The sequence below is a fragment of the Schistocerca piceifrons genome, chromosome 2, assembly GCF_021461385.2.
Source record: "Schistocerca piceifrons isolate TAMUIC-IGC-003096 chromosome 2, iqSchPice1.1, whole genome shotgun sequence".
Lineage (NCBI taxonomy): Eukaryota > Metazoa > Arthropoda > Insecta > Orthoptera > Acrididae > Schistocerca > Schistocerca piceifrons.
In genome coordinates, this window is record NC_060139.1 from 518,321,681 (window position 1) to 518,339,564 (window position 17,884).

The 17,884-nt window shown below is 40.2% G+C and overlaps 1 protein-coding gene across 5 annotated transcripts in view; it reads left to right on the forward strand.

Annotated features, from left to right (window-relative positions):
* The first annotated feature begins 6,071 nt into the window (after positions 1-6,071).
* The window catches only part of LOC124776548 (arylsulfatase G-like), a 127,677-nt gene continuing 115,864 nt past the window's right edge, over positions 6,072-17,884 (forward strand). For 3 of the 5 annotated variants that reach the window (XR_007015632.1, XM_047251579.1, XM_047251583.1), the window contains exon 1: positions 6,134-6,228. Coding sequence is in view for 2 of the 5 variants with exons in the window: in XM_047251579.1 (XP_047107535.1) it covers positions 6,226-6,228 (3 nt within the window). In the remaining 3 variants the exon portion in view is untranslated. Of the gene's footprint in view, positions 6,229-17,884 lie in introns of all 5 variants that reach the window. The other 2 variants (XM_047251581.1, XM_047251582.1) reach the window with 2 other exon arrangements.

The following is a 17,884-nucleotide window of genomic DNA, read 5'->3' on the forward strand; positions in this document are numbered from 1 at the left end:
AGTTATTTTGCTCCCCAAATAGCTACTCATTTACTACTTAAAGCGTCTCATTTCCTAGTCTAATTCCCGCCGCATCACCCGATTTAATTCGACTATATTCCATTATCCTCGTTTTGCTTTGGTTGATGTTCATCTTATATCCTCTTTTCAAGACACTATCCATTCCGTTCAACTGCTCTTCCAAGTCCTTTGCTGTCTCTGACAGAATTACACTGTCATCGGCGAACCTCAAAGTTTTTATTTCTTCTCCATGGATTTTAAATCCTACTCCGAATTTTTTCTTTTGTTTCCTTTATGATTGCTTAATATACAGATTGAATAACATCGGAGATAGGTTACAACCCTGTCCCACTCCCTTCCCAACCACTGCTTCCATTTCATGCCCCTCGACTCATATAACTGCCATGTGGTGTCTGTATAAATTGTAAATAACCTTTCGTTCCCTGTATTTTACTCCTGCCACCTCCAGAATTTGAAAGAGAGTATTCCAGTCAACATTGTCAAATGCTATCTCTAAGTCTACAAATGCTAGAATCGTAGGTTTGCCTTTCCTTAATCTATTTTCTAAGATAAGTCATAGGGTCAGTGTTTGCTTCACGTGTTCCAACATTTCTACGGAATCCAAACTGATCTTCCCCGAGGTCGGCTTCTACCAGTTTTTTTTATTCTAATGCATAAAAGGTGCAAAACAAGGTGTAGGGCTATAGATAGAGAGATGGTGAATGAAACGCGTTTGACTGTCAAGAGAGGAATGCGTGATGACTTTACTCACTAAAGGAGCAGAATATTGTCAAATGATATTTCACAAAACCCTAAGAAATTCTGGTTGTATGTGAAAGCTGTTAGTGGCGCTAAAGAGAATGCCCAGTCCCTAATGAATGAGACAGGAACTGAAACAGAGGGTAGTAAAGCAAAAGCTGAAATGCTTGACTCAGTTGTCAAATGTTCCTTTACAAAGGAAAACACAGGAGGAATGCCCCAATTTAATTCTCTTACCACTGAAAAGATGAATGAAATAAGTATTAGCATCAGTGGTGTTGAGAAACAGCTGAAGTCATTAAAATTGAAGAAAACTCCAGGGCCTGATGGAATCCCTGTCAGACTCTATACAGAATTTGCGGCAGAGATAGCCCCTTTTATAACTATAAGCTATCGTAGATCACTCAACAAACAACTGTGCCCAGATCTTGGAAAAAAGCACAGGTCATACCCATCTACAAAAAGGGTAGTAGAATTGATCCACAAAACTACCGTCCAATATCCTTGACATTGATTTGTTGTGGAACCTTAGAACATAATCTAAGCTCAAACATAATGAGGTATCTTGGACAGAATGACCTCCTCAGTGCCAATAAGCATGGATTCCAAAACATTAATCATGCGAAACCCAACTTGCACTTTCTCGTATCATATACTGAAAGCTTTGGATCAAGGCAACCTGGTAGATGTGATGTTTCTTGATTCCTGAAAAGCATTTGACTGAGTACAACACCTACACTTATTGTCAAAAGTACATTCATATGGGGTAGCAAGTGAAATTTATAACTGGACAGAGGACTTTTTAATAGGGAGGACGCAGCATGTTATCTTGGATGGAGAGTAATCGTCAGATGTGTAAGTAACTTCAGGTGTGTCCCAGGGAAGTGTGTTGGAACATTTGTAGTTCATGTTGTATATTAATGACTTGCAGGAAACATTAATAGTAAAATCAGGCTTATTGCACATGATGCAGTAATCTATAATGAAATACTATTGAGGGAAGCTGCACAAATATACCTTCAGATCTTGATAAGATTTCAACATGGTGCAGAGATTGGCAACTTGCTTTAAATGTTCACAAATGTAAAACTGTGCACTTCACAAAACGAAAAAAAACGTAATATGCTATGACTATAATATCAATGAGCCACTGCTGAAGTCGGCCAACTCATACAAATACCTGGATGTAACACTTTGTGCGGATATGAATTGGAATGATCATATACGCTCACTCGTGTGTCAAGTAAGTGGTAGGTTTCGGTTTATCGGTAGAATACTGGGGAAACACAATCAGTCTAAAAAGTAGATTTCTTACAAATCACTCGCAGCATGAATGGCCCACGTTTATTTCATCCATTCCAGAGTGCTACAGAGGTGCTGAAGGAACTGAACTGGAAGAGCCTTGTAGGTAGACGTAAGCTATCCCGAGTTAGTCCACTAACAAAGTTTTAAGAACTGGCTATAAATGATGACTCTAGGAATATACAACAATTCCCTATGTATCGCTCACATAGGAATTGTGAGGATAAGGTTAGAATAATTTCTGCAAGCAAACCGACATTCAAACAATAACTCTTCCTGTGCTCCATTCTTGAACGGAATGGGAAGAAACCTTAATACCTGGTACAACGAGACATACCCTCTGCCGTGCACCTCACGGTGGTCTGCAGAGTATAGTTGTAGACGCAGATGTAGACATTCACCAGATGGAAGAAGACACACAATTCCAGGGAGGTGTGACACAGCGATACATGTCATGCGATGGAGTCGTAAGTGGTGGTCACAGCAGGGTCTCAGGCATTATGTAATGGGTTACTGTAGTGACTTGTTGTATGATTACTTACTCACTTCAGTGTAAACGATACTTCAGAGGAAGCAGGCCTACTGCCTGAAGCTTAGGAGAACGTGGGACAAGGAATGTGGTTTTCGAGTTGGTGATACGTTCTAGACAGAGCAATAACATACTATTCTAAAAACGTTGCTCTTGATGTAGCTGTGACAGACTTGAAGAGGGTCGAACGATTTGAACGGTTTAGATCGTCTCACCTCTTCACTGCACTGACATATCAGAAATAATGTCGATCTGATTCTCCCTCTGTGTGTACATCGAAGGTTATCAAATTGTGGGGGCGCTAGCACAGTGGAGGGGGGCGGGGTTGCTAATGGGGTACAACGGGGCCGGGTACATTTAAAATAAGAACTTCCTTCGTAACAAATAATTACATTTACCTTTTTCTTCGAACAAAGCGATGCCGTTGATCTCGAATTTCGCCCGATGTATGTGTTACGGCAGACACGGTCGACTATAATGAAACCACAGTCATAGTTTTAGCATTGTTTTAATTGATCGAGAGAGCTGACCGACGTTGTCCGTTGGCGGATTTGCCCGTTGCCGGCTGCACTGTGACTGTATCCTTAAGTATTAAGCGCTGTGCAAGCTCAAACTCAGAATGAAGCGGTTCCTGGTTACCGACAGACATGACAATAGTGGTCCTGTCAACTGGTGGAGAGTAGGGAGACACTCCAAAGGCGAAAACTATACGTATGATGAGAAGTATTTATTGCTAGGCTTCACGGAAACCTCAATCAGCGGTGAAGAACGTCCACAGTGCGTGATTTGTTTAACCCTTTTAGCTGCTGAAGCATGTAGTCTAACAAGTTAAAGAGACATTTTTAAACCAAACATAATGAATGAACGGGAAAACTAAGCCTTTTATTGTCTGTCCAGAAGTACTTTGCTAAAACCCTTTTAACCTCTTACCAGATTTCACAGAGTATTGGTAAATACAAGAAACTAAACACAGTTACAGTAATAAATAAACAAATTCTGCTCTTATCACCAACAATTGATATAGTATCAAAAATGTTTGGTGGTTCATTTGCTCCATAGTTGAAAAGTGTTCCAACCTGTTATGACACAGTGCGTAGAAGAAAGTTAGCAATTCCTGGCGATTCAGTCGAGCAGTTCAAAAAATTCAAATGGCTCTGAGCACTATGGGACTTAACATCTATGGTCATCAGTCCCCTAGAACTTAGACCTGCTTAAACCTAACTAACCTAAGGACAGTACACAACACCCAGTCATCACGAGGCAGAGAAAATCCCTGACCCCGCTGGGAATCGAACCCGGGCGCGGGAAGCGAGAACGCTACCGCACGACCACGAGCTGCGGACAGTCGAGCAGTTAATCGATAAATTGCATAACAGGTGCTTAGCACTTCAGGTGGACGAAGCCACTGATATAGGTAAAGTTGCTCTTTTGATTGCTTATGTTCGTTTTGTTGATGAGTTTAGCTTTCGAGAGGATTTGCTTTCCTGTGAACCAATACTGAAAACAGCTACAGGGATATCATGAAATAGGTGCACTGGAGTATACACAGACGAAGCTCGCTCTATGTCTGGAATGCATGGTGGACTGCAGGCGAAAGTTAAAGCTGTAGTAGGTCCTTATTCAGCCTGCACTCACTGCATGCCATATCGGGAGGCTACGGCCGCTAAAACACTTGGTCCGCACATTGTTGAAGTGCTGCAAACAGTTATGGAAACAGTTAACATTACTTAGGCAAAAACTATAAATTCAAGGCTTTCTAGAGTGCTGTGTGAGGAGATGGGTGCTTAACACACTCAGTTGCTGCTCTTTAGTAATGCTCGATGGCTTTAGAGGGGTAAAGTACTAAGAGAATGTTTGAACTGAGGAGTGAGGTATTCGGTGTCTTAAAGGAGATAACTCACTCTCTGGCAATCTGTTTCAGTAACGGAGATTTTCGAATAAAAATGGCCTACCTCACTGACATTTTTGTGAAACTAAATATTCTTAACACTTCACTTCAAGGTAATCAGGCAACTGCACTAACTTGGAATCAAGAAGTGAAGGGGTTCATAAAGCAATTTGAGCTGTGGCAAAATCGAATCAAAAGTAGCATGCTATTAATGTTCCCCGCTCTAGTGTCACTGTTAGAGGACGCAGATAATCCAGTACTTCCAATGGAGATAAAAGCCTACCTTCATCACCTTGAAACACTAAAACTTCGCTTCGAAAAGAGACGATTCTGATAAATTTAACTGGATTAAAAATCCTTTAAAAATGCTCCTGGACTATCATGCCTAAATATAAAAGAGCAAGAACGATTTAGCTGATCTCATTTGTGATACCTCACTGAGGAGTAAATTTAATGACGTGTCTTTGTTGGCGTTTTGGATAGCAAGGCATTCCCAACTCTTTCGAAACAGCCTACGTGTCCGAGTCTGTTTTTTTTCCGTTTTGGCAGCTATGAAGTCGAATAACGTTCCATAGTTAAATGTAAGCAAAGAACTTCAATGTGACTTTGTAATCTAAATTTTAATGCTCTTGTAGTTCTTGTTTGCTGAATTGTGAACATTGTTCATTTAATATTTTTCGAATAAATGAAAATGTGATACAAATAAACAGTTTTTTCGTATTTTCGTTATAATAATTCATGTAGTTTTGTTTTCTGTTGCGTAAAATCCTTCTAAATGGAATTTTTCAAAACAGAGAATAAGGCAAAGAAAATATAAAAAAGACAATTTTTACTAAGAAAATAGGTTGGGGGCGATACTGTTTTTCCTTGTGAAGGACGCCCAGAGGTAAAAACTTTGAGAATCACTGGTGTACATAATATCAGTAGCAGTTCTATCAATAATTTACTAGTAATGGTACTGAATATGCAGTTACTAAAATGCTTTTTATTCGTCACAGTCGTTCATTTCTTGGTTAAAATATGGGATGTGGTGACTGCATGTAAGTTTCACCAAACCCATCTTCTTCCTCACTGTTGCTGTAAAAAAGAAAAAGTCATCTGGGGAACCATGCACGGGCATCTGGCATCCAGTAACACCGACCAATGGCACTGCAGTGTAGAAGGAAGATGGGGAAACACTGTTTCCCCCACGACCACCTAATATATATTTCCCTGCTCTCCTCCCTACACCTTGCAAGAATTTTTCATAAGCGCCCATTGGACAGTCCGTGTCCGTGGTACAATCTGCGATTCAGGATTTGTCATTGGTAGTACTGGTGCCTGAGCAACATCTTCTCCTTGTGACTAGGAAAAATATGAAATTGATTGTGAAGTTTTTAAAAGTAGCATACGTTCATTTACATCTCCGTATTATATGAAATCAAGAATTGAAAGCTAAGGTGCCTTAATTAAATTATAGCGTAAAATCTCTGTACACTAATTTGCTATTCGCACACATATTGCATTCTAAGTCTGTAAGTGCTTCGCCAGGAAGCCGTGGTTCAGCACGAATTGACGAATCGAACGTGGGTTTCACTTCATAAGTTGGTGATCCTGTATATTGAGGCGTAGATGTCAAGGCTGCGGCGTGCCAGAGGAGGTTAGAATTGCAATACGAGGTTGTCGTTTCGTCGTGTGCTTCACTATAACGATCGTTCCTTTCAGATGAGGATATAAGGTGCACTCATTGTATTAGTTAATAGTAAACATGGTAAATCTTTATTACTCGTGATAAATTTTAGTAATAGTTGTCCGCCAATGAATAGATTAGTTAGCCTACGGCAAGGCACATCGCAAGTACGTAATTAAAGAATTCGTGATGAATTCGTGTTGTGAGCGGTATTAGTACAAGTTACCCTAAACTAAAGAACGAGACGCTTGCCTATACCCTTCTTACCTACGTGCTTCAAAAGCAACACGAGCAAACTCTGCCACTAGGTTATACAGGCACTTGACGCGGCGCGCATTTTAAATAGGTACCACCAGTGCACAGAAAAATATAAGTCCATGGAGTATTTCTTTAACATGTAATTTGTATGCTGTTTATAGCAGATGAGTAACTTCTTTCAAATCATAACATAGTAGTGTGTGTTACACTAAAATCGGAACAAAAATCAGAACAGGGACAAATTTTAAAACGGGGTTTAGTTTGATTCTATAAACGTAGAATGTAGTTTCTACTCATCTGAAGCCTTTTTATTCCAAATCTGTTCGTAAATGGGTGGACAGAGTTCGATAGGATTGTCAGCACGCTATACTTCTGAGATTATTTTTCCGGAATTTGTTGATTCTTAACATTCTCAGAATTTTTCGCGTACCGGTATTACCCGACAATCAGAATGAGAATTTAGTTCCCTGTTTTTTAGAATTTGATAAATAGAAACCTGGAAATATATTCGGTGACAGCGTACTTTCATAGGTATCACTTCTTCCAGCTCATAGAGTGTTTTTCTCACGCAGTAGCTAAAAACGAGATACTATGTTCGCTGCACACCACCGTACTAAGATGGTAGACGGGAAACAGTATTAATATTTGTCTATGCAGAAAAGTGATTTATGTATGTTAAACATTTCTTTCTATATCGTTCAGCACAATCACATGGCAGTTTGTAATGGCAAATTACTGAGTCACAAATGCATCTTCATTATGCTTTTCACTTAAAAAGCCTATTTTAACTCTTCTGTTATCCATCGCGAGTCACAGTCGTGTTTAACTATTTTAGCAGTCTTGCAAAAGTTTTTGGCCCTTGCGTGCGTCTGAAAGAAGTGCATAATGTTAGAGTACCTGTACAAAAGTTGTAGGGAAGGGGGGAAGTGATAGAGTTATGGGAAATAACGTCCGCCACACATCATAAAGTGGCTTGCGGATTAGGTTTTTTAGATGAAGAATGGCGTTCACTTGCGGAAATGCACTTCCCCCACCAAGATCGCTTTTTGCTCTTCAGTTTATAGAACGTAGTTTTCAGCAGCTGAAATTTCGTGACTCGTAGACTTTGTTATGTCTTTTTGTGTGGTTTTTAATGTCAGTTCCCGGCAAGAGTGAGAAGTCTGCTAGCAGTTTTGGTACGATGGTAACTGTTCAGAATAAGTTTTGTTGTATCCTCATGACTTGCATAATTTATGTTTTCCGATCAGGAACCTCTACTCTACAACCTTTGACCGCAAAACATGACCGTCTAGAGCCATCTGTGCACTGGAGGTAAGAATAAACCTCTTTACTGACGAGGAGAGGTCCCCAGAGGTGCAATCGACTGGTTGAAACTATCTATAGGCCTACGGTGATATAGGTTAAAATCTCCACCTTCTCAAAATAAAAAAAAAAAAACGCAATTTTATATGACACTCAATAGTGTTAAAAAAGTCGCGTTTTACAGTCTGGTTGCGTGGTATAATGGATAGGTTAACAGTTTCACGTGTAAACTGTGGGCTCCAATCTTTTTTTATTTTCAAATCTTTATCGATATGACTTTGATCATAAGTTTTATTCAATTAATTGATGCAAATGTAATTTTCTAATTCCATTCCTTTGTCAATAATTCTAATCATGATACCAGCTTCATCATTTGCTCTCATTTTCCTTCCTAACACTCTTTCTCAACTTGATATATTTGTACGTGTGTTTTTAATTAATTTTATGTATTAATTTCGTTTTTTTCTCGCCATGATTTTTCGTCCACATTATTGCGTTCATTATACCTATTTCTCATTTTACTTGAATTTTGTTTTACTTATAAACCCATCTTTAATTTAAATTTTCATCTGTGATATTTTGTCCACAGTGCAATAGATATTTAGATTGTGTTTTAAACGTTAGTGTGACGATTACTATGCAAAAAAATTGCGCATCTGGTAACAAAAATATATTTTTCACACCATTGCACAAATATAAATTGGTTATTTCTTTTGTCTTTTGTTTTTAACTGATAGGTTGGAATTTTCAAATAATTGAATATTATAACAGAAAAATATAATTAAACTCGTATTTACAAAAATTCCGATTGGAAGAAGAATAATACAAAGAAAAAATGAAACAAATGAAAAAGTTCATACAGTGATTAAAATAATGTGACAAAGGAATAAAAATAAAAAAAATTACTTTTGAATCAATCAGTTGAATAAAAATTACGATCAAAGTCATTTCGATAAAGATTTGAAAATAATAATAATTCGAGCCCACAAGCCCCTACAAGTGAAACTGTTATGCTATCCGTTATACCACGCAACCAGACTCTAAAACGCAACTTTGTTAACGCTATTGAGTGTCACACAAAATTCCGATTTTTTTCGTCAGTTACTTGCAAATGAGTGCCCACTCGGGCGAATAGCTGCAGTGTGTGATACCTGGGATCTTAACCTACATCACCGTATGGATGATTTCAAAAAGTCGATAGCACCGCTGGGTACCTCTCCTTTTGAGCGCAACTCAGCAGATTGTACTTCCAGTTGTTTATGGGACGCTGCGGCTTGGCACACTGTTCAGTCAATCTCGTACATGCCACAAAGAGTAATTTTAAGCTTTGATAGTGTGTGCACGGCCGTATCGAAGATATGGCAAGGCAAGTGTTGGCTTACAGAAGCCACAGACTGACCCGAAAAAGAAAGAGAAAAAAATTTAAGAAAGAAAAATGCAATCATTTAAGAGTTAACAGAGGATGGTTACGTTATTTCACCTGTCTCTCAAGGACCTGTCTTAACCGTACCTCGCCCTCGCCTGACGTCTATAAAAGCACATTGTTGACATATTGCCATTTCTATACGAGTCAGTCAACAAGCAGTAAAACACATTTTTTTCTGAGCGCAGGTTGCTTTTACTCAGGATTCTAGTACACCATATTAAGCCTTCTCTTTTGGCTACAAAACCATATTTTTCAACATAATATCTATTCAATCCAACAGCCTTACGCCATGTTGTTGGGAGGCCCGCATAGTACCACTCTACTGGTCGACATTGGAGCTGGCCCCTTGCTGCATCAAAAACCTCCCCGTTATGCATGCACTACTTTCTGCGGAGTGCATTCTTCATTGGACTAAACAGATGGAAGGAGCGAGATCTGGGCTGTAGGGTGGATGGGAAATAACGGACCAATGAAGGTTTGTCAGTTCCTCTCGTCTGTGCAGACTTGTGAGGCCTTGCGTTGTCATGGAGAAGTTCGTTTGCAACTTTTGTGGCGACGAACACACTCAAGTCGTTTCTTCAATTTCCTGAGGGTAGCGCGATACGCTTCCGAGTTGCTCGTTGCACCATGAGGGAGGACATCAAACAGAATAACCCATTGAGAGTCCCAGAAGACCGTCACCATGACTTTACAGGCTGAGCGTGTGGCTTTGAACTTTTTCTTTCGAAGACATGTGCTGTGGTGCGACTCCATGAATTGCCGTTTTATGTCCAGTTCGAAGTGATGAACCGATGTTTCACGGCTTGGATTGCTGTTGGACGAAAAATTGTCACTCTCAGCCTCGTAATATGCAAGCATTTCTGCAGAGGCAGACCTCTATTGTCTTCTCTTAAGCGACGACGAACCAAGTGAGAACACACTTTTGATTACCCTAACTGTTGGGCAAGTGTGTCATTACTACCAACAGAGATATCCAGTTTAGCAGCAAGGTGTCTGACTGTAGATTAGAGAATAGTTTAGATTAGTACTTGTTCCATAGATAATGAATACGATACTTCGTAATGATGTGGAACTTGTCAGGTTAATAAAAGGGGTCCATACAAGATATTACATTACACAAAATATTACATGACACTTAATATTTTTATTAATTTTTTTTTTTTTTTTTTTGCAGGCGGGGGGGGGGGGGGGGGGGGGGGAATTACCCACGTAATATATCCAAAAATTCATCTAATGAGTAGGAGGAGTAGCATTTAAAAATTCTTTTAATTTCCTTTTAAATGCTATATGGCTATCTGTCAGACTTTTGATGCTATCAGGTAAGTGACCAAAGACTTTTGTGGCAGCATAATTTACCCCCTTCAAAGTTAGATTTAACCTTGAGTAGTGAGGATCATCGTTTCTCCTAGTGTTGTAGCCATGTACACTGCTATTACTTTTGAATTCGTTCGGATTGCTAATAACAAATTTCATAAGTGAATATACAGGGTGTTACGAAAAGCAAACATTCAGGAAACGTTCCTCACACACAAAGAAAGAAAATATGTTATGTGGATATGTGTATGGAAACGCTTACTTTCCATGTTAGAGCTCATTTTATTACTTCTCTTCAAATCACATTAATCATGGAATGGAAACACACAGCAACAGAACGTACCAGCGTGACTTCAAACACTTTGTTACAGGAAATGTTCAAAATGTCCTCCGTTAGCGAGGATACATGCATCCACCCTCCGTCGCATGGAATCCCTGATGCGCTGATGCAGCCCTGGAAAATGGCGTATTGTATCACAGCCGTCCACAATACGAGCACGAAGAGTCTATACATTTGGTACCGGGGTTGCGTAGACAAGAGCTTTCAAATGCCCCCATAAATGAAAGTCAAGAGGGTTGAGATCAGGAGAGCGTGGAGGCCATGGAATTGGTCCGCCTCTACCAATCCATCGGCCACCGAATCTGTTGTTGAGAAGCGTACGAACACTTCGACTGAAATGTGCAGGTGCTCCATCGTGCATGAACCACATGTTGTGTCGCACTTGTAAAGGCACATGTTCTAGCAGTACAGGTAGAGTATCCATTATGAAATCATGATAACGTGCTCCATTGGGCGTAGGTGGAAGAACATACTGACGAAACTAAAATGAGCTCTAACATGGAAATTAAGCGTTTCCGGACACATGTCCACATAACATCTTTTCTTATTTGTGTGTGAGGAATGTTTCCTGAAAGTTTGGCCGTACCTTTTTGTAACAGCCTGTATATATATTGTGAGGCTACAGTGAAGATCTCTAGCTCTTTAAATAAGTGTCTGCAGGATGATCTTGGATGAGCTCCAGCAATTATTCTGATTATGCGCTTTTGTGCAATGAACACGATTTTACTCAATGATGAGTTACCCCAGATTATGATGCCATACGAAAGCTGAGAATGAAAATAGGCGTGGTAAGCTAATTTACTGAGATGTATATCGCCAAAATTTGCAATGACCCTAATAGCACAGGTAGCTGAACTCAAACGTTTCAGCAGATCTTCAGTGTGTTTTTTCCAGTTCAACCCCTCATCAATGCATACACCTAGAAATTTCGAATATTCTACCTTAGCTACCGATTTCTGCTCGAAGTCTTTATTTATTAATGGTGTCATTCCATTTACTGTGTGGAACTGTATGTACTGTGTTTTTTTTTAAGTTTAATGAGAGGCCATTTGTGGAGAACCACTTAATGATTTTCTGAAAAACATCGTTTTCAATTTCACCAGTTAATTCTTGTCTATTGAGTGTGATAGCTATACTTGTATCATCGGCAAAAAGTACCAGCTGTGCATCTTCGTGAATATAGAATGACAAGTCATTAATATATATTTAGAACAGCACAGGACTCAAGACCGAACCTTGCGGCACCCCATTCTTGATTGTTCCCAAGTTTGAGAAATCACCAGGTTTTGGATATTATGTGAACTGCTTATTTCAATTTTCTGCACTCTTCCAGTTAGGTATGATTTAAACCATTTGAGCGCTGGCCCATTCATACCACAGTACTTGAGCTTATCTAGAAGTATTCCATTACTTTTTCAAGAATTTTGGATAAGGCAGTCAGAAGAGAGATTGGGCGGTAGTTGTTGACATCAGACGTATCCCCTTTTTTATGCAGTGGTTTAACAATGACATACTTCAGTCTATCTGGGAAAGAGAGTAGAGTATCCCTTATGAAATCATGATAATGTGCTCCATTGAGCGTAGGTGGAAGAACATGGGGCCCATTCAAGACATCACCAACAATGCCTGCCCAAACGTTCGTGAGCCCACACATGTTGGTTGTGAAAATTTACAATTTGATCACATTGGAATGAAGCGCCATCCCTAAAGAGAACATTAGCACTGAAATGAAAATTGACACGTTGTTGTATGAACCATTCGCAGAAGTGTACCCATGGAGGCCAATCAGCTGGTGATAGTGCCTGCGCACGCTGTACTGTAGAGCAATGAGTCGCATGTCAACGCAAGCACTGAAGTCAACATTACCTTCCTTCAATTGGGCCAACTGGCGGTGAATCGAGGAAGTACAGTACATACTGACGAAACTAAAATGAGCTCTAACACGGAAATTAAGCGTTTACGGACACATGTCCGCATAACATCTTTTCTTTATTTGTGTGTGAGGAATGTTTCCTGAAAGTTTGGCCGTACCCTTTTGCAAAATCCTGTATAGAGGGTGGAGAAAAATTGTGTCACGAAATTGTAACACTTGATAGCTGATGCCAGTAGGAACCAAAATTACTAATGTTGTGTAGATCGGCAACGCACAATTTTTAATCTTCGGAAACTTGGCGCCACGCGCTCCGATTGGCCGCGGGATTGCCCTGTTGCGGGATGCTCTGGACAAGAGAATCAGATTGCGCTGCCCGTCAACCGACGAACGGCACAGGGCAATTCCACGGTCAATTGAAGCGTGTAGCGCCAAGTGTTCGTAGTTTAAAAATGGTGCGTTGTCGACCAACACAACATCAGTAATTTTAGTTCCTACTGGCAGCAGCTATCCAGGGTTAAAATTTCGTGACACAATTTTTCTCCACCCTGTATAATTTACTAGCCCCTCTCGTCAGAGCTGGCGCCTAGGATTTTCGTGTCCCTGGTTTCTTTGGATAAAGTGAAAAATATTTAACGCAAAAATCATTTTTTTAAGAAGTGTTTTTAATATTTAAAGTTTTCCGCGAACTCTTTCATAACCCTGACATAATCTAATGAACGGCTAACTTTTACTCTATTACGAACATAGTTGCTCCGACAAGCCGCTCGTTCCCCTCTGTAGTTCTCAAGCAACTTCTAACGCTTCCAGAAATGCTCAATGACCGCTCTGCTTGGGCAATAGTAACAGGCAAAGTGCAGAAAATCTGGAAGGCTACAATTATATTTAGAAACATGTTATTAAAATTGCACTTACAGGCAGCATCGAGAATGTGCAGAGGGGGAACTGTTCACACAGAAAATTAGCTGCAAAAATCTTGTTTGACTTTAAAATTTCATCTTTTAAATCATGCTTGTTAACGTCTATGCCGTACAAAGGTGCCATTGTAGATGCAGATTTTAAAACTTCCGTTCAGTTCCCATTTAGTGAGGCACCCGGCCCGGCGGGCTAAGGGCTACTTTTGCCCTGCTTAACCCATTCTCTCGCACCCCACCCCTACTCACACTGCCCCTGCCTTCCCCCCCCCCCCCCCTATCCCCCCCCCCCCTCGCCAACTCTGATCCTGCCTTCAGTTAGTACTTTTTCTCTGCAGTTTGACTCTCCCATACTAAAAGTTCTAATAGCTTATGGGAATGAAACCAGGTAATGTCTTTGACAATCTCCAATATTTTTGCATGTGACGATCCAGCATCTTCAAAGCACAAACCAAACAGCATCTTCAAAGCACAAATCAAACAAGAGACAACTGTCTATGGCAACTGATGGCATCAATATTTTTCAATAATTCTTCGTTTTATTAAACCTATTTACAACATTCTAAAATTTGCTAAATCTGTAGTAGAAAATTACCGAAATTTACTTTTACAGGAGTGGAAGGCACATGTTTGGTAGTTCTACCAGGAGTGTGGGATCACTTTGGTCAGGCTCTCGAGTGCATGCATTGTCACTTAATGGCAAGAAGAGTTGTCAATACGGGATGTTGCCCACCTAATTGGCTTACACCACAGTGACATTACTCACACATTCAACCACTATCGTGAGAGACGTTGAAAATTGAAAATCTGTCTCGTAATGGTCACTCGCAGCCAACGACACCAGCTAATGATAGCTGCCTGTACCACAATTTATGTCTTGTAGGTATCCCAAAGAGAAGACAATGGGACAGCACATTGCCTTTTTGGAGGCAACTGAAACAGCTGTGTTGACCAAAATATTACACAATCTTCTCCACACAATCAGTTTGGACTCTATGCATCAATTGCAAATGACAATACAACCCTCCTCTCTCCCTATCCAGCACCATGGTGGAGAAAGGAGTACTAGGAAGCAGATTGGATGCTGGCCTTCCTACATGACCTACTTGCAATTTTCTAGGGACTCCATTGCCCCCACCTAATGTTGGAGCTCCCAATAACCAGCAAACCCACGGTCTGCACTTGTTCACACCTTTCAGGGGGAGACACTCCAGTCCCAATACACAAGACTGATATTTTTTCAGCAATGGGGCAGACCTGAAACCTATATTTAAGATGTAAGGGGACAACTGTGTGGCCAGTACTCAAGATTGTCTTCCACTCAGCAGTTTGCGAATTTGCCATTGTTCATCATTCAAACAGAGATCAGTGTGAACCAACCAGGACAGTTTTATAAAAGGCCCTAGGACAACAGGGATCCCAAGCAATACTAGAGGCTGTAAGGAAGTGGCTAGAGCTTTTGCTGAAGGCTTGTCAGCACCTTCACTATTCTGAGCCACTTATAAAGGATTTTGCTTTGCACATTCCTGGCAAGACAGTTTTCTGCATGATCGACCTTGTTCGCATTATTTACCATGTACTCAGTGCACTGGGAATATATCCACAACTGCTGTTTGCACTCCATTTGGACACTACGGGTTTCCCGAAATGCCATTTGGACTGTGCAGGGTCTGGTTCTTCATGGAAAATATATCTATATATTTGCCTGCTATGTCACTGAGCAAGACAGAGCACTACACCACCTACAAGAGCAGTTCATCTATCGAAATTAGCAGTTCCATAGACTATAAGAACACAGCCTAGTGATTAACTCTCAAATTGTGCATCTGAGGCAACTGAAATAAAATTCCAGACCACCTTACCAATGCAAAAGTTAACCTAGCACCTCAAAGCTCAGTGGAAGCTTTCTCTCAATTTCCATTGCGCACTTGACAATTTTATATGTACAGTTTGCATGAAATCATGCATTATCCAGCAGCATCTCAGAATGAATTTGTAAAAGGACCAGCCAAGCTAGAAGACATGCAGCAGGAAGAAACCATCCTTCACCATAGTCAAAGACTGTGTGATTAGCTCATCCTCTTCCTAATGCACTGCTTGCACTTACAGTGGACACATCATAAGCTGCCACTGGAGCTGCATTACAACAATGTGTACAACATGATTGACAATCTCTGACTTTCGCCAGTAAAAAATTATGAGCATCAAAACAAATTGGCCCACATACTACCTCTCAAACAAAAGATTAAGACACATGCTGGAAGATAGACATTTCAGCCTTATCAAGGATCATAAGGAGCTTGTGTTCACTTTCCATCAAAGCTAGCAAAGGTATAACAACACCAGGTGTGTTATTTGGACCTCATAGTGCTGATCACTAAAGATATTCAACATGTTGATGGCAACTGGAATGGATGAACAGACAAACATCCTGCACTGACACAATTGCAAAGCAACTTGACATCATTTGCACTTAATGGTGCCCAGGAAGGAAACAATGAACTAAAGACATTTGAAGTATTTTCAGGAACACTGCTGTATCTTCAGATACCATACTGAAACATAGCAGTATATTGTGACATAAAATCATATCACTAATAAACGCAAGTGTTCTTTACAGCTGATTTACAACAGTAAATAATTTCCTCTTTCCATAGCCTCACCTATTCAGAAGCAAGGGTTACTATATGACTTGTGAAAAAAATTATTTGTGTGGCCAAATAATGTATCGAGAGTGATTCTAAGCCATGTATCCACTAGCGAAATGCTTGCCAGCATAACAATATAACTTGGCACATTACAGCTCTGATCAGTACATTACTGCACCAAGTCAATTATTTAAGCGGACCCTTATCAGTGTCATTGCTTCTTTATTACCACGTTTACTGAGAGGAACTAACCATTTCTCTTCTTGCTCTGAAGCATAACCAATGAAAGATGCAACAGCACTGACTGTTGCCAACATCTTTTTTTGTGAGTGGATTGGATGCTGACGTGGCGTGTTTCACCATGAAATCATTTGGTCAGAATGAGTCTTACATAGATGCTCAACAAACTCCACTGGCAGACATTACAAGAAAGGCGTGTGCATTTACTACTGAAATTTCGAGAGAGCACTTTCTGTGAGTAGTCAGACAACATATTATTACTTCCTGCACACATCTCATGAAATGATCACGACAAGAGAATTCAAGAAATTGGAGCTAATATAGAGGCTTACCAACAGGCATTCTTCCCACATCTCATTTGTGACTGGAATGGGTTTGGGGGAATCAGTTAGTGGCACCAGAAATGCCCTCCGCCACACACCTATAGGTGCCTTGCAGAGTATGATGTAGATGTAGATGTACTGATCAGGGCAAACAGTCTGAGTGATACCTCTTTAAAGTACTTCCAACATGGTTTGGCATGAACTGAATTCGAACCTGTACCTACCACCCTCCTGAAAATGATGTTGTTGAACAGCTCCATCACCAAGTAAAAGCCTCTGTCAGATGCCATACAATGAGCAATAAGCTGACAGTCTCCCGATTGTCATACTACATCTCTGAATGAATTTCAGAGAGGATCTGAATACAACAGTTACTGAATTAGTATGCGGACAAACACTGTCACACCTTAGATAATTTCTCACCAACAAATGAAAACAGACCACTGAAGTACAATCCTTGCACATCTTCTCTTGCAGATTTGTAAGCTCTGCCCCACTGTAGCAAAAGAGCACAGTATCCATTGACCATATATTTTCTATGACTTGCATTCATCTAAAAAAGTTCTCATCTGACATGGCTGTATTGAAAAATCTCTCCACCCTCTGTATGGTGGTCTGTATATAGCTTGGGTAAACTGTGATAGAACAGTGGAAATTGCCATCAGTGTCTCTTCCATCATGATATCCAGCAACAGACTTAAAATGGCATCTATCCCATCTGAGACTCACACCGGATCAGTGACATCAGCCAACACCAAATGCACAATAGACATGACTCTACAAGGACGCCTGATGTTCCAACCTTCTACTGCCACCTACTGTGCCTCTGAGTAGACTTACAGTCACTATATGTTGGGTTTGTTGTGTACATTTAAACCCTAAATATCGTTAACACCAGGAGGAAGGGGCAGGAGGAGGTGGTCATGGGGCGGAAGATACAGATGTATCCAGTGAAATGTAAGCTATATTTTATGTGATGTGTACATTAGTTGATTATATTATTATTCATTTTGTGTCTGGACTTTGGACAAATGATGCAAATGATATTTGTGATTAACTGTTAAACAACATAATTGACTGTAGCACGTTATGTTAAAAATAG